The sequence below is a fragment of the Myxocyprinus asiaticus genome, chromosome 39 (genome assembly GCF_019703515.2).
Source record: "Myxocyprinus asiaticus isolate MX2 ecotype Aquarium Trade chromosome 39, UBuf_Myxa_2, whole genome shotgun sequence".
Taxonomy (NCBI): Eukaryota; Metazoa; Chordata; class Actinopteri; order Cypriniformes; family Catostomidae; genus Myxocyprinus; species Myxocyprinus asiaticus.
Genome location: NC_059382.1, coordinates 8,795,277 through 8,820,696, shown reverse-complemented (window position 1 = coordinate 8,820,696; position 25,420 = coordinate 8,795,277). Strand labels below are relative to the sequence as shown.

General features: G+C 39.5%; 1 protein-coding gene across 13 annotated transcripts in view; it reads right to left on the bottom strand.

The window, feature by feature from the left end:
- The window catches only part of LOC127430167 (MDS1 and EVI1 complex locus protein EVI1-A-like), a 226,552-nt gene that overhangs the window by 13,680 nt on the left and 187,452 nt on the right, over positions 1-25,420 (bottom strand). For 2 of the 13 annotated variants that reach the window (XM_051679708.1, XM_051679711.1), the window contains exons 3-10: positions 17,351-17,467; positions 12,172-12,274; positions 11,842-12,088; positions 9,718-9,865; positions 9,339-9,519; positions 3,796-5,197; positions 3,128-3,218; positions 1,245-1,271 (exon numbers count right to left, since the gene is read on the bottom strand). In XM_051679708.1, the coding sequence (XP_051535668.1) occupies positions 1,245-1,271; positions 3,128-3,218; positions 3,796-5,197; positions 9,339-9,519; positions 9,718-9,865; positions 11,842-12,088; positions 12,172-12,274; positions 17,351-17,467 (2,316 nt within the window). The remainder of the gene's footprint in view (positions 1-1,244; positions 1,272-3,127; positions 3,219-3,795; positions 5,198-9,338; positions 9,520-9,717; positions 9,866-11,841; positions 12,089-12,171; positions 12,275-17,350; positions 17,468-25,420) is intronic. The other 11 variants (XM_051679709.1, XM_051679712.1, XM_051679713.1 and 8 more) reach the window with 11 other exon arrangements.

The window sequence follows — 25,420 nt, the reverse complement described above, 5'->3', positions numbered from 1 at the left end:
TACACAGCAGATTCACTCACGTAGGCACAGCCAAAAGACTCTTCATTCATCCAGTGTTTGCCAGAGTCCATTTCAATGGAACAGTAGTTGCGTTTATTTCTCAGGAACTTGTAAGATCAAATGTGCTCTGTACTACCCCATTGAGAAGACCAGCATATGTTGTGTTTTGGATGCTGGTGTCACTACCTGTGTTTGGTGTAATCTGGCTATTTTAGTATAAAAGTAGTGTAATGCATTTTAAATTCTTGTAATCAGATTACAGTTACTGACTTTCAATTAATTTAATTACTATTAAGTGCATTTCTTAAGTGGTTAAACATTTCTAAAATATTATTTTTAATGTCTAATACATTTAAAACATAAATTACTTTCATTAGTTCATCTGTTTGCATTTCTGTGACAGCAGAAGAGTCACTAACGAAACATTGGAAGTGGGCTTGCCTACTTTTGGGATGCTTGAGCATTTTAATTTTGAGCACTTTAATAAAAAACAAAGTTCAAAAACTTGAAAAGTATTTTAGAATTAAACCTAAAATGATTTTTCGTTACGTACATTAAAGATAACTTTTTCGATCAGGTAATCAGTAAAATAATCATTACAATTATAGATACAATTATAGAGAAGTAATTAGTAATTTGTAGTGGATTGCTTTTTTTGTGTAACTTACCCAACGCTGGTCCCTACTAGGCTTCTTAACTAACTAAACCAGCAAGACTTACTTAGTCAACCAGCTTCAACAGAAAGACTATGATGATTGACAAGTATTTTTGTGCTGGTGAACAGCAAGGCTTTCCTAGTTCACCAGGTAGACCAGCACCAAACAAGCACTAACCAGTATGAACCACCCTGGAAATTCATGCACATTTAAAAACCTAATCAGTCTGTTGTCATGCATTGAAAATATCATGTTAATGTACAAAAATGTAAAAACAAAACAAAACAAAAAAAAACACACATTTACTGCCATGTGCGGTTACTGACGGTCAGTTTATCAAAAGAACATTAATTGCCTCTCAACAGAAATTACTTTGAACCAAGATTGGCTATTTTTTTTATTTTATTTTATGATAATTTTGCCCATGCATTTCTGTCTTTAATCCATGCATTACATTTGGTGTATCATACTTAGAGCGAGTAGCAGTGCGTGTACAAGTGCAAAGTTAGGTGTTTGCGTTTTAAAGGCATGGAATTATTAAGCATATGTGCATGCATGTGCACATGAATGTCATTTTGAGTAACTTACCCATGTTCTCTGATCAGGCATGCGAAACTAGGGGCAGGACAGAAGGGAAACAGCGAATCAAAATCAAGAATCAAATAGATCAATCATATCCGATTATGTAATGGAATGTTGAGTGATGATTAGCGTGCCAAAGAAGCTGAGTGAATGAAATTAAAAAGGGCTGATTCACAAAAGTATAGGACAAATTCAGAAAAAAATAAATAAATATGCATTTGATCAAAAAAGGTATGCTATCTTGCAGTCATATACTGGGACAATGAAGCTGCATATGTAAATAGTTTGCTCATGTGATTGGTGGAGAACTTGCAGAGGACAAGGCCTCCACTGACCCCTCATTGTTTTATTTTATTTTATTTTTCTATATTTTATTTTAACTTACATTTTCCCCTGGCTGTAAGATCAGCACAATTGGAAGAAAATAAATCATTAAAAGTGTTCAGAAAACAATCCACTTTAACTGTCCATCACTTCCATTGTTCATATTGTGTTCTATTCTGTGTAGTAGCACACTAATACATAAAACTGCATTTCCCATATTACATCTGTGCTGTCAATCGTATTCCTGGTGCTGATTTGAGAGTCCAGTAAGAATATTGCAGTAAAAAGGATGCTGATAGGTCACCTCATTAGGCAGTGTGTCAGGGACATGTGGATATTATCTTGCAAAGACACAAAGCATACACAGGGAAAATATAAACCCAATGAAACAGCCCATAAAAGACTGTCCTGGAACAGCCAATAAAACACTACACCAGTCAGTATCTGTGTGTGTGTGGTTCAGGGCCAATATATATGTGCGTGGGTTTGTATGAGAACTTCTGAGTAAAACTGGTCACACACACACATACACACACACACACACACACACACACACACACACACACACACACACACACACACAATCCACTGACATAGAGCAGACAGGTTACTGAATACACACAAACTAATGAGGTCACTTAGACACTCTAGCATGAAACCACACAATTGCAGTTCTGCACTCTGACAAATTCACTCAATCCAGATGCACAGATCACATATATCACAGAGATTTACAATAAACATACACACACACTCACACACTCCATCCAGGAATGGGGGTCCTTGTCTGGCAGTTTAACAGGGTATCATATTTAAAGTTGCTGTGAGCGATATCTGCAGCACTAGTGGTGGCAAACTGAACTGCAAAAATAACGACTGTTTCCTAATCATGCCTCTCATATGCTATTGTTAACCCCCCCCACCCCCCACCCCCCCAAAAAAAACACAGATAGTCCCACCCAAAACTCGCGCCATTAGCAGAAAGCTGTATCAAAGCCCCTTTAAGGCAAGCCATGTCACTCGCCAGCTATATTCGTAATGCTTCCAGGCAGCTATTTTCTGGCTCTCTATTGGATACAAGCGGGATACAAGTACAGCTCCCATATACTTGAATGGGGAAAGATGTTTCAACTGTCACAAACGCAGGTCCATCTTGTCATTGCTGTCAGTTACACTAACTCAACAAAGGCCTCTGCAATTTTTGTGCAAATGTTCGTAAATGTAAACATTTAGGCTTGAGATTATAGGATTTGAGGTATTGGTAATACTAAAAAATTATGATTGACATTGTAATTCTGAAATGATCTTGTGCATTACTTTTTCTGTGGGAAACTGGTGGGAACTGAAGAATTGTGTTACACTATAATTGATGAAAAATCTTTCAAACTGGTCACTGTGCACATCCTTTTTTATTAGCTTTTGAGTCTAGAATGGCTTGCATTGACACAAACCAGAGCAGCACACAAAGCAATTGAAAACAGGGTAATGATTTGTGCAAGACTGTGGGGATGAGGTGTTAAAATAAAATGAAGTTAGCATTGGGAAAAAGTTCTGGCAAATCTCACCTGTGGGTGGAATAAAAATCCGGGAGCTGGCCGCATGTACTTGTCCTTTAGGACTTCGAAGGGATCATTCATCTTTCTCTTCTCAACCCTGCTGATGTTAAACTTCTATCAGTTCTCAGGGCAAGTTTAACCAGACTACACTCTAAATCCAAAAGTATGAGGACACTCAAACACCACACCCATATGTGCCTGAGAATTTAATTTCAAAATCAATGTCATTATTAATAGGGAGTTGGTTCTCCCTAACAGTTCCCAGTCTTCTGGGAAGGCTTTCCACTGGATGTTGGAACACGGCTGCAGTAATTTTCTCCCATTCAGATACAAGAGCATCAGTGAGATCAGGCACTGATGTTGGGCGATGAGGCCTGGCTTGCAGTCAGCATTCCAATACATACCAATGGTGTTCAGTGGGGTTCAGATCTAGTTTGTCTACACCAGACTCAGTAAATCATTCCTTTATGGACCTCAATTATTTCTAGAATTTCATCGCATGCATTAGCATTAGGATTTGTCTTCACTGGAATCAAGGGGCCTAGCCACATTAAACAGAAGGGGGTGTCCACATACTTTTGGCCATGTAGTGTATGTTTTTCTACAATTACGGCACCATTTCATTTCTTCAGCATAGTAATACTGTTATAGTAGGAAGGACTTGTGATTGACAATACCTGTAAATAGGATCCATGAAGAAAGGGGTGGGTCTTGCATGCTGGAGGGAGGGGTCGGCCTTGGGCAGCTCTGGTTCCACCCTCTCCTCGCCGAAGATGGGGTTCTTTTTTAACTCCTCCCCTCTCACACTCTTGCCTCGATCTCGCCCACCAAGACTCAGGTCCAACGGCTGGTCCTGATTGGCTGATTGAATGTGGGAGGCTTCTGGTTTCAACGAAGTACAAGTGGAGGCAAGATGCTCTTCCTTACGCTTGGTGGTGAGGTCAAAAGGTGATTCTGCGTTTCTGTCTCGAGGTTTTTTAGCCACAATTGGAGGGCTTTCTGGCTCCCCCTTGTGGCCTGGAGGTCTAAGTTGCTCTCTCTCAGGAAAGGGATAGACAGAAGGAGAGAAGGCAGGAAAGAAAGATAGAGGGAACATGGAAGGATATGGAAGTGCCCCGACTTTTTTGTCTTGCAGGCCTGCAAGTCCAGTAGAACCAAAGTATTTTTCTGCAATGGAAGCAATGGCCTTGATTGAGTCATTAACAGCACCAGAAACAGCAGTGTGCTCGTCCAAAGATGGCTGGATGAGCCCCGGTGTCGGGAAGTCTTTTCCATTACCAGTGTTGCTATTACTACTGGAACTGATAAGAGTTGGGCTCTGGGCATCATTGAACCCACTAGACTTCCTTTTCGGTCCTTTCCCATTTTCCCGCACTCGCACCCGTTCCCGATCACTCTCGGCTTCACTGTCCAGTTCTGATCCTGAAGTGCTCTCCAGCTCACTCCCGCTTGGAGTGCTGACATCATCCAGATCGCTACTCTCCGATTGGTCGCTCATCTTACCGCTGTGCCTCGGCTTGGAGATGGATCCTTCTCTCTGACGCTCTATACCCTCTCCCTCCCCATTAAAAGAGTCCTTACGGAAACTCTTCAAGAGGTCATGTGACCCAGAAATGGGTGAAGACAGCAGTGGACTCTTCCGAAGTTCTGTGGTTTGAGGGCCATTAATTGGCGATGTGGATGGGATTAGAGGGGGACGGTGGTAAAGTCCTGATGGGAAAAGTCCTGGAAAACTGAATGGAAATGCTGGAGGGGCTGCTGGGAATGTCAACCCACCGTGGTGCCGGTTTGCCCCAAAATAGTCTGCTAAACCAGGACTCCCATGGCTCATTCCAGCCAGTGTCGACTTGTCCAGGCCAGAGGTACCAGAAAGCGCCATGCCCTGGGCAAATAACCCTCCTGCGGCGGCAGCAAAATGATTTTTACCCTCGCAGAAGCGCCGATGTTTGTTTAGGGAGGACGTGGTGCTGAACATCTGGCCGCAGTCTTTACATTTGATCTGTGTGCGACAGTCTGCATGCATACGCTTGTGGCGGCACAGATTTGAGAATTGTGTGTACGATTTGTGGCAGACCTCGCCTAAAGACAGTGAGACATGTACACACAGCATAAGAAGACTCGTAGATTTTAGCATGTCACACACACATATACACACATGTACACACATCCATTCAAGAAACAAACAAAAATGCACAATAAGCAAGGATGGGTGATACAAGAATGCAATGTCATACACAGGTGCACACAAACACACAAACAGACAGACAGGGACAGCACAATGGCTCTATTTTAAGCGTGAGAAGGAAACAGATTTGAATGAATCCTCTCCTGTAGGCCCGTTCCCATGGACCAAGTGACGTCTCTGTCTATCACACACACACACACACACACTCACATATTACATACACATCTTGATCTGCCTTACTAAATTATTGAAAAGTTGCATTATTTCATCTAATTTATGAACACATGACTTGTATTACACAATATTGGGATATGTACATTTATCATAAAGCCAGAGGAGCATGGGCTCCCCCAGCTGAGTCTGGTCTCTTTCAAGGTTTTTTTCTCCAATAGCTAAACATCTTATTGGAGGTTTTCCTTGCCACAATCACACTTGGATTGCTCAGTGGGGGCATAAAGACATTAAGGCATAATTTTTTTTGTAAAGCTGCTTTGAAACGATGTATATTGTGAAAAGCACTGTACAAATTTAAAATAACTTGACATGTCACATACTTACAAAGCAAATACTATCCTATCTACTAACAGACCATCCAGTCGTCAAGCAATGTTGGTAGAACACATGATTGATCCCAAACGACTGTTGTTCATGTCACTGCACACACACTCTGTCCTTACGGTAGTTTACACAGTGAAATCCCTAACACACACTGTGAATGTGATAAAATCACTCTACACATTTCAAACCCAACACCTCTAGTGTGAAATGAAGCCTTTGAACTACCAACATTTCTCATCATAATCACATAATTATTTACAAATGTGATGTTTTCCAAATTTATGGAAGTTGAAGGGATTGTTAGAGAGTGGGGTAGTTTGCTAATCCCTGTTGGATTGCATGAGGTGTGAGGTACAGTATGAGAGGATGTTCAACCGCAGGCTGTGTTTATGGAGTCAGTCACTCACAGAGGCTCATGATTAAGAGATGAGGTGTAAATATTAGTGCAAGGAGAGAGGATCACTTAAGTGTGCCTTATCAAAGTCGGTTTTTCTTTTTGGAATTTAAACATGAAGGCACCATATAACCATGTACAGTGGGGTCCAAAAGTCTGAGACCACACTGAAATTCTATTCTATTTTATTTTATTTTAATTAAACTTAGAAATAAACAAGGTTTTAGAATTTGTACAAAAATATTTAAGTTTCTGCACTATTTCTATATCAGTTTTCAAATAAGCAAATTTGTGACATTAACCATGTTATCTCCTTTGTACAACAGGCCAGATTTCCTTGCTTTACCTACACAAGAAGCTCTTTGGAACATCAGGTTTTACACAGATTTGTGGAGTCCATTCCAGCTTGTGTACATGCTGTCATTAAAAAACAAGGAGGAAATTCATGTTCATTTTTTTCATTCATGTTATGGTGTTTTTGGAAGCGGAAGCATTTTACTAGTGGTCTAAGACTTTTGGACCCCACTGTATACCCTGCACACAAACTTACTGTTTGGGTATTGTACATTCAGTAAGCACAGCAGACATTTATGATCCACTCTGATGAACAGGTGTGTAATCTGGGGTGTGTGTGTGATGGAAGATCTATGAGTGCTTGTGTTGTCAGGTCTTAATAAACTGTAACTAAATATTATAAACACATTCCACAGTGGTACAAAGAATTATTACTACAGTGTGTGTGTGTGTGTGTGTGTGTGTGTGTGTGTGTGTGTGTGTGTGTGTGTGTGTGTATAAGAGTGATCTCTTTTAGATTAATTAGTAATATGTGGCATATGCAGATTTCAGTTAAAGGTGAAGTGTGTAATTTTTTCAATGTGGAAATACTTTCTCCTGCCCTAGTGTAATATGTAGAGACAATTACTGTAAAATTTAGCTATTTGTAGAACTATCAAAATTACTCTGTTTGTTTGAGCATCATGACCAGACATACATAACAACATTGGCTCAGTGGCAGAAGTTTTGGGTGGGGCCATCTGTTTACGACTTATGGAAGACCGGGGTGTGTTCGGGAAACCTGTTTGAAAACAGTAATCTTATTCAATTCCGTTTGGTGACGTTAGTGGCAAAGAAATTACAAACTTCAGCTTTAATAGCTGTAAAAATGAAAATGTACACAAACAAATACTTCCAGATATATTTGTAAGTGTATGTGTCTATATGTATGCCATATGCGACGATGTGTCTGTGTGCAGTGTTTACGTGTGTGTTGTTACAAGGTCATTAAGTGTTGTTAGCAGTGCTTGTTTAAATGCTGATTGCTGTAAATGGTGCTGTGTTAGTCTCTGTTCAGGCAGGGCTGCATGTGGTAGTGATTTGCTTGAAATGGCCAGAGTTAGCAAGCTAGTTACTGTCAGATTCAGGGTGGGGGGGCAGTGTCTACATAAACTGTATGGGATCAGCACTACAAGGGTCAGTGCATAAAGTTCAATCGGGCAACGTTCAGAGGTCATAGTATGGTTTAAGATGTTTAAATCGTTATGGTGCAAGTGAGGTCCTTATGCAGGATGAGATTAAGCTCCGAGGTCATAGTTCATGCATTGAAATCAAGAGTGCAGAGCTGGTGTACTGATATGTATTGTATGGAAATTTTGGGTAAACATTCAAGGCGTGTTCCAAGGTCAGTCTGTGATATAGTGGTCAAAATAAGACTGTAAGACAAATGGTGTTGACAGAGTTGACATGATCATGAGAATGTTTTGCGAGATGTAGATGAATATGCAAATACAATACATGCAGAGGCAATGGCATTTATTCTAGAACTGACCCATTGTGCTGAGTGTTCAAAGGTCTTGATAAAAGAGTTAGGTGTTGGTTCCAAGGTCAAGTTTAGGGTTAGGGTTAACAAAAGTCTAGTCTATCCACGGATGACAAACTTTCTCACAAACACATTCTCACAAACTTTCGTACATATAAACATACAGCCAATACATTGGGTATCAAACATCACTGCCTGTAGAAAAAAGGTTATAACTCTTTTTTTTTTTCTTTTTTTACAAAGGAACACAATATAACAGATTTGTAAAACGCAGTCTATTGATAATCAATCCTACATATGGAGAATAATTAGTACATCCAATAACAGGTGTGTGACTACACAGAGTGACAATTACTAGGCAAAAAAATTTGCATTGTGAATGAATAGACAGTGCTCGAACTGAGGCATTAGGTACCTCTCCATAAGAAATATCTTTTGACGTAGGGGCGTTTACAATTTTATTAATTTGTACTTGTCAGTATTATCTTTATAAATTACAAATATTTGGTGTCACATCCCTCCCCCCCCCACCCCAAGTCTATTTTTTTATTTCTTATGGTGGGAGGGGGGGGGGGTCACCAGCCAACAACCTTGAGGGCAGGGGACCTCCCATAAGACTGGAATCAATTCGAGCACTGCGAATAGACATGTAAAAACAATGGTATCGTCCAGTTTTTATTATAAAATTCATGCTACTTTAAAACAGAAGTTATGGGTAATAGACAGATCTGGCATCAACATGCGGGAGAGCTCCACCAGTTTTTAAAAAACAATAAACTTGAGGATGTGTTCCCCTGAGATTAAAACTTGAACTACATGTTTTAAAAAACGAGCATCAGTTAACGCCTACACTTCTCTCTTAAGTCTCTCATAAGTCAAATGTTTGCCATGAATTTTGAAAAATTATAGGAAAGTGGACGTTTCAAGAATGTATAATGTATAATATCGATACTAGATTCTAGAGAGCACCCACCCTTTTTCCTGCCAAACTTTAACACTTTGAGACAGACTTTTGGTGGGGAAATGGGAAGGGAGCTCTCCAGAATCTAGAATGTAAAAGCTTGATTATAGAGTTCTCCCGTCCCTTCTCCCACCAGAACTCTCTGTCTCATATAGCAAAATTTTGGCTGGAATTTTAAAATATTATGGAGGAGTGGATCTTTCTAGAATCTAGAATGTAGAATATTGATTCTAGAGAGCAAAAAAGTTCAGTGGAGCTCTCCAGCTCTGCGGTGTGGTGTTCAGAGTAGAAAGCATGCAGACTTACATATGAAGGGTCTGAGTGACTTACATATGAAGGGCTTGACGGAGGAGTGGATGTGTTTGTGTTGTTTAAGGCCCGAGGAGGTGGCAAAGGTTTTGCCACAGTCGGGGCAAGCGTGAGCTCGTGCCCCCACGTGCTGAGAGCGGATGTGCCTCTGTAAGTTACTGGGGTCTGTGAACACCTGCTGGGTAAAGAGAGAGAGAGGGAGATAGAGTTTACATACACAGCCTACAAATATGCACTTGAGTGAGATATATTGCATTATATACACAATTTTGGACAGACAATAAAACACAGGCAAATAATTTGAGATGAATGATTTGGGAAATTTAAAGGTGAGCTAAGAGACACAACACAGATGCATGTTTTGTCTGGACTCTACCTTTGTGCAGTTTTCACATTCATAGTGCTTGCCGCTCTCATGTGACATCTGGTGGCGAATCAGGTTTGATTTCCAGTTGAAGGCTTTTGGGCACTGATCGCACTTATACTCCCTCTCATCAGAGTGAGACAGAGAGTGAGTGTCCAGACTGAGAGAAAGAGAGACAGAAATCGTTATATGAACTATAAAATATGATTGAAATGTCATTAAAGGGACAGTTCACCCAAAAATGAAAACACAAAAGCAGATGTTTACTCAGAACTGGGACAGCGTTAGTCACCATTCACTTCTATTGTGTTCATAAAGAGCACTGTCGACATTCTCCAAATGGAACAGCATGAGGACATTTGGAATGACATGAGGGTGACTAGATGATGACAGAATTTTCATTTTTGGATGAACTATCCCTTTATGGCCGGCTTCCCTCTGGCCAATTTTTCCAACAGATTTTCAGGTGTAAGTGCCATTTAAAGAAAGAGTTCACCCAAAAATGAAAATTCTCTTGTCATTTACTCACCTTGCCATTGCAGATGTGTATTACTTTCTTAATTTAGCTGAACACAAACAAAGATTTTTAGAAAAATATCTCAGCTCTGTAGGTCCATGCAATGCAAGTCAAATGGTTCCAAAACTTTGAAGCTATAAAAGCACATAAAGGCAGCAAAAAATAATCCATAAGACTCCAGTGGTTAAATCCATGTCTTCAGAGGAGATATGATAGGTGAGGGTGAGAAACAGATCAATATTTAAGTTTTATATTTAAGTATACTTTATATTTAATTAATATTTAAAGGAATATTCCTGGGTCAATACAAGTTAAGCTCAATTGACAGCATTTGTGGCAGAATGTTGATTACAAACAAAATTTTTTTTAGACTTGCTGCTCCTTTTCTTTAAAAAAAAAGCAGAAGTCGAGGTTACATCGAGGCACTTACAATGGAAGTGAATGGGGGCAAATTTTTGAACGTTAAAATACTCACTTTTTCAAAAGTATAGCCACAAGACAAAAATGATATGCATGTAAACATGATTTTAGTGTGATAAAATCACTTACTAACCTTTTTTTTGCATAAAGTTATACCAAATTTTACAACTTCGTTACCATGACGATGTAATGTCAACAAACCCTAAAATGACGGTAAAAATGACAATTTAAACAAATTTACAACTCAAATAATACACAAGTTTTAAAAGAAGAATTAATATAAGTGCTTTTATAAAATTATAAGCTTCAAATTTCTGCCTTTATACACTCCAAAACTTGGCCACATTCACTTTGTACTGTGACCTCAATTTTTGCTTTTTTCTTTCTTTTTTTTTTAAAAGGAGGGATGAGTCGAAATAATTTTTTGTGGTAATCAACATTATGTCACAAATGCTGCTGATTGAGCTTAACTTGTATTGAATTCGAATAAGTCCTTTTTTACTATAAATTCTCCTCCGTGCCCAGTAGGCGGCAATATGCAAGAAGAATGTGAATTGGCAAAAAACCAAAGAAGAAAAGCTCTTAGAAGAGAAGAGTGCTTAGGAGGCCCGTTTGAAAGTGGTCATTTATAATAATAAAAAAAAAACAATTTATAACCAAAAAATGGTTTCTCAACCATACCTATCAAGTCACTTCTGAAGAAATGGATTGAACCAGTTGAGTCTTATGGATTACTTTTATGCTGCCTTTATGTGCTTTTTGAGCCTCAAAGTTTTGGACCCTGTTGAATTGCATTGTATGGAGAATTTTCATTTTTGGGTTAACAATTCCTTTTAGTACTCATTCAAAAATCAGAGGGAGTTAATGCCAACACAACAAATGGGTTTATTGAATGTAAATCTTTTCACACTCAAGCTGCGCATGAACAAATACTTTCCCTGACAAGGGACAAATACAAAATTAGCTTTTGCATTCACAGGCTAAAGGCACTCCATGAACTGCATCCTTTTTCAGTCTATAACAGTCAAGTTTGCCTATTTTTTTGTTGTTGTATGTTACAGGGGAATGAGAGAGAAATATCACAGGCAGTCGTTTCAGAAAAACAGCTGGTAGGTGTGACACCCCTGACCCAAATCGAGATGTTTTGAGTCGGCTAGTGGTACGCTGCCTAATGTGTGCTTCCATGTGTGTATTCTAACCTCTGAGCATCAGGAAAGACCTGCTCACACTCCTTACACTCCTGTGGAGAGTGGAGTAAGTTCAAAGGATGAGCATGTAGGTGCAGGGGGTCGTGATCAGGGGCATCCCCAATGCTGGGAAGACCCTGTTTGGGCAACTTGAAGCCGGAGGAAGGCGGTGTACCGCATGCGTGCTTCTGATGATCCAACAGCTCCGAACCGGACTCAAAGTTTAGATCACAGTCCTCACAACGATACTGACGCTCCTCTGCAGGAAAAATAGGGTGAGTTAGGAGCGAGCATATTTATGCATATGTGTGTATGAGCGTATGCGTGTGTGTGGGAACTGACCGTGTATATCTGGAGCCATGGTCTCGCATGAAAACTCCTCAGCCTTCATGAACAGTAAGAGTTCTTCACCCGGCTGAACCTCTCGAACCACTCGGTAAAAGATCTACAGAAAGACACAGGTTTCACATACTGGATGAAACAGAAAACTGCATGAACACAATCACACGTGGGCACGGGACGTTTAAATTTGAGGGTGTGTATTTGTGTTTCCAATAGCTAAACACTGGGTACCCAAGTATTGAAGTGCTCAGAAATGCAATGACTGATCATGAAAACAAAATAGTTATGACTTTTCAACAACTTTTTAAATTTCAAAACATTTGATTTTTGATTTTTTGGTTGGATGTAACTTTGACGTCCGATGTTAGAGTTGGGAGAGCAACTGTACATGGACACCGTACAGAGTGACTTTCAGTCTAGGGCAGTAACAATGTGCAAAACTGTTTGGAGAGAATTTGGGGGTGTTCACACAGGACGTGTTCTTGTGTTCAAAAACAGATAGAAGGAGTGCAACTGATGGAAAGGAATGGGATAGAATGCAAAAAAATAAATAAAAGTTATTTTTAATTATGAGCTATTTTAACTGGACACAGTGATGACTTGCTAATGTGTAGTTTGAAACAACAATCAAACTCAAACTTTAAAACTCTACATTCAGATAATCACAAACAGATCTTATTTTAGGGTCAAATTTATTTTTATTAGTATCATATACTTTTTATTTACAAAGAGGAGTTTCCAAATGTCTTTATTTTATGAGAATGTGGAATCAAAATAAATAAATAAATAAATGACAATTTCAAAGGACACATTTTGATGGTCAAACAATGATGGGAACCTGAGCACGGGTGAATGTGTGTGTGTGTGTGTGTGTGTGTTAAAGAATCCAAATGGAGACCAATCTGTTTGACACACACACACACACACACACACACACACACACACTTCCCGTGTGAACACAATAGGTAGTGGGAGAAACAGTCAGGATGGTGTTATTTTTGGCAAGCCTTGAAGGCAATAGACGGCTCACTTCCTGTTAAGACTGATGGTGACATTTGAACATTCTTATTATGTCACACAATCAGACAGACACATATCACATATCCAGATTAAATGATAAAGGTATGCTAAGGTGGAGACCTCTGGGAAACACCATGGTGAAGTGTTTGTGTGTGTGTATGTGTGTGTGTGTGTGTGTGTGTGTGTGTGTGTGTGTGTTTAAGAGACCCAGCAGGCCATGGGTGACAGAGAGGGACAAAGTCCTGCTCTATTGTTTAAAAGCAGAATACAGGGAACTAGGAGAACCCTCAAGACAACATGAGAACAGAGTCTCACACACACACAAACACTCCAGTGGCCTGTTTTGGTGCCTTCCTGCAGATCTCTGATATCTTGAAATGTCACAACCGACCATCTTTCTCTCATGCACACACAGACACTCAAACAAAAACAGAGAGCCAAGGGCCACAATAATATGAGACAAAGGCAGAGCTGTTCAAAGGTGGTGTAAGGGGCCATGGGGTGAATGATATGGGCACACACACTCATACAACTTGTTGACTAGGGATGCAGCGAGCCAGCCAAGCCCAGAGAACAGGAAAGTTTACTGGGCATCACTCCTAGCAACATATCCTGGGCCGTGGCCTGGTTCTTCAGTGCCAAGGGTGAATGCCAACCGGCAAGTCTTTTCAGACACTACAGAAACGTGTGTGTTTGGTTGCACACACACACACACACACACACACACACACACACACACACACAAATAAGTATAGAAAGAGATGGAAAATCCTTCACATTGGTTGTGAGGATTAATGTTTATTTATAGGAAGGATTTCTGAAGGGTAACCACAACAGAAAGTGTGTGTGGGTTCACTTAGCAACACTTTAATGGTATCTATCTATCTATCTGTCTGTCTGTCTGTCTGTCTATCTGTCTATTTGTCTGTCTGTCCATGGGCTGTCTGGCCATTACAGGTCAACTGCTTAGTGTAGGTTGCAAACTTGTAAACTTGTGGTGGCTAATAATAACAGATAGTAAAGAGTCAATTGAGTCTACCTTATACAAACACACACACAACGTGTCAATAAACTAGGCCTCTCCTGTACATAAACTTCAACCGTATTGAGAATAAATGTGATTTTTTTGCCGATCCTTGACCCATACCAAGTCATAGAAGACAAGACCTTAAATGTTTATTATCAGGGCTTATCGCTCTGAGACTGTTAGGTGAGTACACACACTAAAGCACACACAAGCATGCCCATGGGCATTTACACTTGACTTTGAGGGCACTGAGAAGAGCATAAGATGACTGTTACCTCAAGTTCAATGACTACTGAAACAAACCACGTAAGATTTTCCTCTCTCTTGTTTTTCAAGAAGAAAGATCACTTCATATACAAGCAACATACACACACACACACATACATACTTACAGAGCTCGGCTCTATTGTGTAAGTGTCTATGAGAAACGGATGTTAGTCAACTGATGTCCTGATAAACAGGTCCATTAGATCCTTCATTCAGCACTATAGGAATGAAAAACACTCTCACACTGACCAACGCCTTCCACTAAACTACCCTTTTCCCATACACACACACAGACACACACACAGTATAAGGTTCTACACAATTTATTAAGTTACACTTAAAAAGTTGACGAGTGACAAGCTGTGATAATAGAATGACGAATCTACTAATTCTATGTGTTAATTATTCTTGGTATCATCCAAACTAAGAATACTTAAATGCTGAATAGCAACATCGATTCTGTGAGCTGTGTGCACAATTAATCTTAATGTTCTGAGTTAAGGTTGATCAAAACTGTCTACCATTTTTTTTTTATAATTGTTCTAGGTCAGTGATTCTCAGCCAAGATGCCTCGGCAAACTTCCTCGGGGTCCACAAGATGACTTAAAATTATTTAAAAATACATTTTATTAAAATAACCAAACTTATTTAAAATGCAAAAAAAAAAAACAAACAAAAAAAACACACACACACTTAAAATTCGTCCTACAACATTTAAAGTTCCTGAAACTACTGAAATCACAAAATTAATGACTTGAATATTGTCTGGGACAATGGGGGTCCTTGGAGGCAAAACGGTTGAGAACCACTTTTCTAGATAACACCTTAACGAAGAATATTTAAGTGTTAAATAGCAACATCAATTTTAAACATCAAAGTGTTCTGTGTCACGGTTTATATATATATATATAAAAAGAGTTAGCAACATACACTTTGAGCTTTGTGCATAACAAATCTAAACATTTTCTGTAGTGGTCAAAATGAAAAAAAAAATAAAAAAACGTTAAATAGCAACATCGAATTGAGCTGTGTCCATATTCATGTTCAATGTCGTTGTCGAAATCCATCCGCCATCTTTTCTCTAAATTATTCTAGGTAGCACCTTAAGGAATATTTAAGTGTTAAAGTAGCACCATCGACTTTGAGCTGTTTTCACGATGAATCCACTTTTTTATATTGTTCTAGCATCTTAACTAAGAGTATTCAACCATTAAATAGCAACATTAACTGTGAGTATTTGGGAAGGTGGGGATTAGAAAAGAGCAGCACATTCCTTTACCTCCCCGCAACCAAAATTCTCTATTCTCTCTTAAAACTGATAACGATCAATCTTTTGTATCTATCGCTCTCTGTTTTGCCGCTATAAGGAGGTGCAGTAAGATTATAAAAACATGTGGGTTGCCGGAAGCCATAAAGTCTAAGCCTTACTCTTTGTTATGACAAGGTGTCATAGTTTAACAATTATGGCCCATATCATAATACTGTGTCTGGACAGGTCCTCTTCCTCTCTCTCTCTTTCTCGCTTTCTCCTTGCTTCTCTTCAAAGTTCAGTACATATAACATTGGCCTGCTTATCGTTTTAATGCATTCTCAGCATACATCATTACACTTGAAAAGACTGGCTGGTGCTTCAAGAAGTCGTTTTTATCATCAGATATGCAAATGTTACGTTGATTTTATAATGACTGGGTTGACTGAAGAACTTATTGTGCAATTTGGATGACCAGAAACATGCAATTTTTCCAAATTGATCATGACTGTTTGAACTGATTGCATGTAAGAAAGTTCAAATCCAGCCCAAATTAATGTAGCTTGTCTCAGTATAATTTATCACTCCCAATTTAATCTGGCCCAACTCAACACAATTTAACCAAATCCAGCCCAACTCTACTTAACTCCACTCATCTAAATTTCATCCAGTCACACTCAGAACAATTGAACTCACTTTAATCCAGGAACTGAATTTAAGTAATTTTGCCCCATATTAATTTATTCCAGTCCAACTCAGCCCAATTAAACTCAGTTTAATCCAGCTCAATATCGCTCATTTGAATTTAATCCAGCTCAGTTTGACATGTACCAGTTTAATGCAATTTAATCCAGCACAATATAGCTCAGTTTAACCCTTATTCAATTCAGCCCAACTCAACTCAGTTTGATCCAGCTGAATTGAATCTGGCCAAACTCAACTCAATACAACCCAATGAAACTCAATTGAATCTGGTTTATCTCAATCCAACTCGACTACACTCAGTATTTATTCACACCAGTGCTGCACTGTTCCTCTCTTCTTCCTCCTCACATAAATCTTTTGAATCAGATTTAAAAATTAAAATCACTTAATAATGCAAACCTCACAAACTAACCTTTAAAGAAGAAAATATAAAGTAGGTGATGACCATGTAAACATAAAAAATAGTGTTGTGAATAAAAACTATGATAAGGAATATGACTCATTCTCTCTATCTCTTTGTCTTTCTCTCTGCTGGAGAGTCTCTTTTCCACTGTTTTTCACTCCATAAGGATTCAGGAATTTGTTGTCCCTCATATCCGAGTGCAAAGATACAAAATGAATGATTATCATCATGCTTGACCGAGAGTGTGCGTGTGGTTGTGTGTATTTTCCTGGCCTGTGGTCCTTCACGCTAAAGCCAAGATACAAAAGACCACAAAACAAAAACACAGTGGCACACTCAGAAACACATAGAACGAGAATGCAGAAGGAATCTGCTATTAAAGATAGCAGAAACACCTTTAAACACTTCATTTTATTGGCCATGCAGGTGCTCTCTCTCTCTCTCTGTGTGTGTGTGTGTGTGTGTGTGTGTGTGTGTGTGTGTGTGTTTGTGTGTGTTCTCCACATACCTGCTCATGTATCTGACAGGCTGTGAGGTTGTGTTGAAGAGTGAATGGAGAGATCTGGACGTGCCTTAGCCAGCTCCTGCGATCAAACACGCGCCCATCCAAACCTGTCTGCTTGACCTGAAAGAGAGAGAGCGAGAGAGAGAGAGCGAGAGAGAGAGAGAGAGAGAGAGAGAGAGAGAGAGAGAGAGAGAGAGTGAGAGAGATCAGTCTTTGATCTTGAACTTTTACAGATTACTATGCAATGACTAAAATCTCATGCCACCCACTAAGATTTAGAAAAAGGTAATGCAGACAAGTCCCACTTACACACACACACACACACACACACACACACACAATTTGACAACATCTTCCTTGCACACTTCACTTCTCTCCCTCTTTCAGGACACTTCACCTTTACCTTGTGCTCTTCAAGTGAACATCACAAGCAAAAATCATCAAGAAGCTCAGCTCACTGAAGGCTGTGTTTGCAAGTACACATCATTGCTACAGTGATTAAAAATATCTGAGTATTTTTTCCTAATCATATTAAAGGAGCTTGAAGGAGTACTCTTTTTTTTGGAGTAACCACAATAATAGCTAGATAATATTACAACAATGATATGTATATATTAGTATTTCCAAATCTTGTGGTAAATTAATCGCTCAGCAAAAAATCCATGTCATACTATTTAAAGGTTTTTCATTTTATTTATAAGCAACAACAACAACAAAAAAATAAAATAATTAAAAAAAAATTATAAAAACATAATAATAATTAAAATGCTTTAAAAGGTTCTACATTGCAGAGTTGCATGCTAACCAATAAAACCATTTCATGTCTACCTGATAAAAACACCGAATTGCTTAAAAAAATAATTTAGCACAGTTTAACAGTCTGCGCATTTCTACATTTCTAGCCCAAAATTCCCCAAACAAAGTAACGGGTTCATCCTTCACAGAGACTTCAAAACAATCGTACAAACTTTCTCTCTCTTGCTCTTTTCATGTGGAACTGAACACATCGTTTATCGAGAAAAACGGGATAAGATAACATTTGCATCATAACTGAAACCTAAACCTGTATCTAATATTTAGTCCGTGGGTTTATGTAGTCAACCCACCCCTTCCCAAAAAATCACAACACTGATCCTTTCACATGTTTCACTGCACTTCACACACTTGAGTGAATATTCTGAAGACTTCTAAAAAAACCCGAGAACACACAATTTGTGTAAAAACAATTCAAAACAAAAAGTCACAAATTATACAGGCTATGTAGTCAAATGTTATTTTAATTGACTGGAAATATACTGTTAAAATAATGTTGCTTTCTTAAAGAAAATAAAAACGGTTTTATTACCAAGCAAACTCGTAAAACTAAAAACTTAGTTTTAGTGTCAAATGCAATTCTTTTCGTTTTTACTGTGTATTGTCTTGTAATAACAAGCCATCTGCAAGTTTCAGTGAACAAAATTGGTTTCACTCACAAAGCAATGCAAATGTTTAGTTAAAAAAAAATAATTAAAAAAAAATAATAATAATAATAATTAAAAAAAAAAAAAAAACAACCGCGAGACATCGTTCAGAAAATAAAGTTGCGCAAACGCTCCAAATAAAATTTAATAAAAAGAAGAGTTTATAAAACTTAGCTTTAACATAAAAACTGCAAGTACAAAATGTAAAGACAAATAAAACAATAAAGTATAATATATTAGCGCAATTACTGGTTCCGCTTCAGAGCAAAGAGCCGAAGACCTTCGTTTCGATACAATTAAACAAGTTCAAAGGTGAAGGATGAATGGACTTTTATTTGTCCATTAATTCGCAGCGTGTCAGAGAGAAAAGTTGATATAAGTATATAAACCGCCTACCTTAAGAACTCCACGGAAATCTCGCGGGGATGAATGACTCACTGAAACGGCACCAAAACGCACAACAATTCACGAATGAAGCTGATACGGGACCGCTCGGTTTGTTGTGTTTTGCGACATGTACCCCGTGTCTCTTGCTGAAGAAGAAGAAGAAGAAGAAGAAGAAGAAAAAAAAAATTTGACAAATGCCTAGGGATTTCGCCACCTCTCTCCTCTCGCTTTGCTCTTATAAAGTGGACGACACGCTAAATTTCCCCGCGGACAAAAAACTTCGTCCAACTTCAGCCTGTTCTTCCGCGAATCATGCGGTTGAAAGTCTCCAGGTATCGGTCTGTTCACTGCGCAACGAATAAAATGTTTTCGTTTCTTTCACTGTCGCTCTTCCTGGCATCGGATTGTGAAAGAAAAACAACGAGTAAAGAAAAGAGGGACTGCAAGGATCTTCCACTATTTACGCCTGATCGCGTGTAGGAGTGTCTCTGTCTGTGTGAGAGGCGCTGACTGTCCCGTTAAAGTGGATCCTCTCTTGTCCCGTGCTGTCCCATGCGAGGGAGATGCGCTGAGGAGGAGGAGGAGGTGGAGGAGGAGGAGGAGGAGGAGGGGGGGACCTGTCTCGCGTGTTCACCGTTCGGAAGTTGCAGAAGGCTCCCCCACGGTAAGTTTTAAAGTGACAGAAGCGCTCGGTGGGAGAGGCGAGGTCAGCGCGAGGTCGGGACTGAGCTGCTCGTGGATAGACTACAGCCACGCACGCTGCCCGAATTTCCCCGCTTTGATGAAGCCATCCAGCAATCACGAAATCAGTGGCGTCTTTTCTCCTCCCCGCTTTCTTGCTCGCGGGGGAAGAACGCGAGAGAAACGAGGGAGTCTCGTGCAAGTCGAGAGCAAGTGAAAGTGCACTGAGGTGACCAAAATACAACTCTGCGAGATTATTTCCATTGAAAGTCAATTACGTATAATTGTCATAATTATTAATATTTCGTTTTTTAGATTTAGCCTACTCAACAACACAAAAGGGACACTTTAATGGTCTTTTAAATAAAAGATTTTTCTCTCCCCCCCCGCCCACCCCCCCTTTTTTTTCTTCCCTCATGCACAAAACACACCTGCTCCAAGCCACACAATTGACGGGCGCACGACTCCAGACTCCAAACCTGATTCTCCCAGCTCTCCTCAAACATACACAAAAATACATCATTTCACATAACTGTGTACTTTAGAACAAACTTTGGCACAGTTTTATTTTAGAACAGGAAAATAAAGAATCATTCTACAATTGATGTGCTGCCCAACATCTCCAAATAATAATGAAATGCTCATTTTAAGTGTGCATGATGTCCACTAAATGTCTTGTGACTGAAGTTACTACATTCTTACATGGTCGTGAATTTCAAAGATTCGTTTCGGTAGGCCTACTTGTTGTTATTTTGTATTTGCATTACATTTCAAAATCAAGTGAGCTACTCCGCGTCCAGTGCATGTTAGAAGCGCAGTCCAGTGACGGGACTATAATGTCTGATGAAGACGAATATGTCTCCCTGGCCTATCTTTGACATTAAACTCAAGGTCCAGATAATGTCCATTGTTTAATGAAATCGCAGGGCAAAAGCGGAGGAAGGACAGGAAAAATCATGTGTAAATACGGCGGCCCTCGCCAGAGATTCCCATACACCCGCGCTCCTTGAGAACCGCAAAGAGACCCCGGTCCGCCGAGCATCGATTTCCTGCCATTCCTCGACTTGTCCATTGTTGGAAGCCTTTTTAATTTAGCCATAAATTGGGAAAGCTCAAGCTATGAGCTGTTCTATTTTCTCCCTGTCAGGATGAGGGATTTGGTTTATGATGCATTGTGTATTAAATACAAGTAATCTGGGAAAGTGATTGCCTGGCCTCGCCGGGGTCTGATGGAGGCTGGTGATAGAGTCTCCTCAGCTGAATTTTTCTCAAAAGCAGGAAGCGATAGCAGACAAACAAAAGGGTATCTGTACCAAGCCAGGGGTAACACGGGGTAAGAGAGCCCCACAGGGCAGGGGCAACTGTTGAAGTGTCATTTCACGCCTCTCTCAATAGATGGCGTACTGAGCTGAGTTTATTAAAGGAAGGAAATCTTTCCACTTTCTTCAAGCATTAAGTTGCATTTTTGCATTAGTGACACGTTATTTAAAAAAAAAAAAAAAAACCTACAGGCGGGATTTGAATGGGCGCAAATGTTTAATTCGATAGATTTGTGGATATTTACTTCGAGTCGAGAGACTGTATTATTTAGGGAGAAACACCCGCCTCTCGCTGCCTCTGCAGGGAAGCGCATCAGTCAAGCGCGGAGCTGTGGAGCTACCGAGACGGGAGTCATTTCTTTCCACGGCTGCGAAATTGCAGAACGCAACGCCGTACACATTAGGCGTCAAATTGCTAGATGGAACATGAAAGATTCAGTCGTATTGCCTTCAAATAGAAAATCGCCCGAACGACCTACAATGCAACTCAATGTTTAAACCTGATTGAATCCAATAAAATGGAATTTAATCCGACCATATAATGAATTTAATACATAAAAGCACTATAATTTATATCGATTTTTTGTGTGTGTGTTTATTTAAACTACATGTTACAGCTGAGCTGACTGCATGTGCTTTGAATATTAGAATAAAATACAACATGCATTGTAAAAAAAAAAAGCATGTTTTGACAGTTCAAAGCAGGGCTCTCTGTGTTTGTCGTTTTGTATTCGTTCATGGAAGCCTTTAAAAGCATTTTTAAATATATGTTTAAAAATGCTTTTAAAGGCTTCCATGAATTTTTCATATATATATATATATATATATATATATATATATATATATATATATATATATATATATATATATATAAAACAACACTTTTTTAGTAAAAAAAATGCTTTTAAGCTTTGTCACGCTTGTTTTTATTTATTTGCTTGGTTTGGGACACTTCAAAGCTGTATCTTGTATAGCTAAATTAAAGTTGAAACAACATTTCTAACGTTTGATGCAGCCAATGCATTTGCATTCCCCCCCTTCAAGTCTTAATATATAGGCAGTCAAACAGTGCTGCGGCTCGCTGTTGTCTGAGCGCTGCGCAGCTAGACTTGTTTATTTGCAGTGGACTCGCACTAGACTGCGCGTTAAGGTAAAAGTTCTGCGGAGGGGAATCCCAGATGAGCGAGAAACGGTCACCGCGGTCTCCCCTCGGCCCTGGAGCCGCGCTCTAATGGAAACACTGTGTACGAGATGCATTCCAGCACATCCTAACGGGAAAGAGGGGGTAAGAAAAAGGAAAATATCGCAGCCTAATCCACATGAAATAGTTCAACCATTCATCGAGATAGACCTCCCATTGACAGGAGCGAAAATCTGCATTAAGCTTGCACCGCGCCTCCCTGCAGACGCTGGACTTCTCCACAACCAGCTATTAATTTAAAGTGCGGGGCCACTCAATCAATGGGCTCAACCAAAACTCATTTAAAACTGCTCCAACCGACCAATTTAGAGCCCGGGGCTGAGACTCCTTACCACTTAGTCATCTTTTGTTTGCCTCTAGTAGCTTGAAGATCTAATGAAAAAAGCTATATTATGTATTTAAAAGTGGCTAGATTGAACGTTCAAATACTAATACTAAATACAACAAGAACAACATCATAATCAGCATTTTGCAAAATGGGCTCATTACTGTATTAATCATGCATTATTAAAAGGACCTCACTTTTTAAATTGTTTTCATTTCTCCTTTGCAACAAAATTAAAATAACTGTGCACATAAAAACACCAATAACTAAAGAAATGACTAATATCAAGATTACAGTTTTTTAAGTGTCCCAACTTGTAAGTGCATCTCAGTCAGTACAATTCTGTACGTTTTCACATTAAAGATATGTTGTGTGACTCACAAAATGGCCACTCTTCTCCATCTGTAACCCCAAATAAAACACTCTTGAGAGTTTTTGAGAGCTCTCTTTCCTAACACCAACCAATTACCATTAAAAGAGACGAGAGGAAATGAAAGTGGAAAAATGTAAATAAAAATTTCCTCGGATCTGGAAGTAGGCCCGTAGCGTGCATGTTAATCTCCACCTCTGTAATTTGGTTCTCAGAGAGAGGTACCGCATCCCCGCTGCTGAGCCTTGTGCGCCATAAATCACAGCTTTATGTGGACGGGGTCAGTGCGCCCCCCGCCCCCTTCTCCAAAGTGCCCTGGCTTAGTACAAGCACGCCTGCGCCATGTTTACCCTCTCACCCAAAGACCAGACCGGCTCACTCCTAATTATTTAAGATTATTTCATTCACCAGGGTCACAGAGAGAGAGAGAGAGAGAAAGAGAGAGAGAGAGACTAAGAAAGAGCATTTTTGCCATCTATTTCAGGAGTAAGCCCTCTGCATTTTAGTGAATTAGTACCCCATCATCTTGGCCCCGTCTGTGCAGTCTCACCCATCGTGTCCCCTGCGGGCCCCGGGGCCTGCCTGCACATCGAGGGGCCTATGTTTTATTCCGACACACACACACTCACACACACAGTCTGGAAACAGCCAAGTGAAAACAAAACTGGCTGAGATCCCAAAATTTCCATCTACAAGCTGAATAATTTAGGCTAATTTTTATACTTGAAGAACAACTGTGCAGAACAAACAACTGACATCACAGATGACATAAAACTAGTTTTGTAAATAGGATATGTGCCATAGGTGTTGCTAACCTATGCTATTTATATCCCTATTTATTTATTTCGAAATCTCATTTATTTCAATCTCATGAAATGTCATAAGAATCGTATGAGTTGGATTGTATGAAAATGTATGACTTTTAGACCAACCAATCACATATAGTATGCTTCCCTCATCTTGTTGTAAATCCCGATTTTTATTTTCTTGTGTGGTTCACAAAACATATTTCAATGCAAACCTCAACCTAACAATAAAGTTTAACACCTTATCCTGATCCTAAATCTAACCATGATAGTAATCCAGAAGCCCTGTTGTATATGACAGAAGAAAGAGAACAAACGGATTTTGAACACATGTTCGCAAGTTTTTTCCTAATTTTAACCCCTAACCCAAACCTCATACCTAAAACTAACCATAAAGTCAAACCCCTTACCGTGATTTTAATTGGAAAATACATTTTGTGTACCACAGAAGAAGAAGAAGAGAAAAAAAGGAAATATCAGTTAAGTAGACTGTGACTGTGTCAGATTTCATCTCAAAAACAAAACAAAACACTGTCTATGCAATAGAGTGGAATACATTAACTGTGCACATCTTATAGTCTTCTTGGGGGCTAAGCCCCCCTAAGCTTAAAATCTTGAATCGCCCTTGATATGCACCACTTGATTTCAATATCAGATGCTTTCATCTTTAGTTCATGACTATCACCAGATGAATACAGTTTGAAACATCTTCAAACAATTCATCCGGTTAATCATTAACAACCTAAAAAGTCACTGTGGTCTTCTCAGGAGGATCAGTTATTACAAGCATAATTTATGTTTTGGATATGCAATGCATTCTTGTAAGTGGAAGTACCGTTACGCCAGACCGTCGGTTGTGAAACAGATAGATTGTGTTCCCTGGCTAACATGAAGTTAATTGCTTTGACAGCGGGAATGACAAGACGTGACTCGGGCGCAATAACACAGCCCCTGCTAAAAAAGAACCAGTAGTCTGCAATACAATGCGCTATTCAAACTGTGAGACTTAGGGGCATATTTATATTAAAAAACATATTTGGGAAGTACTGGACTTGTATTCACACCGCTGATTTCGGGGTTGAGAAGTCTCCCTCCTGAAGTGTGGCCTCAGGCACCGCGCGGCACACAGCCGGCCGTTGGAATGTGCCACCTCTGGGGTAGGAAAGAAGGGGGTTTATGATGGCCAGGAGGATGATACAGGGCTGCGGTAATCACAGATACTTCCACATACACACACAGCCCACACTGTATGCCGGCCATAGGGTGCGATAAAGTCCACATCGGTGTCAGAGGTAACGTTTTTTAAACATAAATTAGCTGAGGCGGGAGATGAGGAGAGGAGGAGCACGCCTAAAACGCAATGGGACACGCTGGAAACTTAAACAGTCTGTCACACACTTTCTTTTTTTACCACTGTAACACATATACCTCCTCAGGTTGGGGCTTTTGGGGGTAATTAGAGCATTTTGTTGGACTCTGTAGGGACAGCAAATTGCTTCTTAAAAGCTTGCAGATATCATCTTT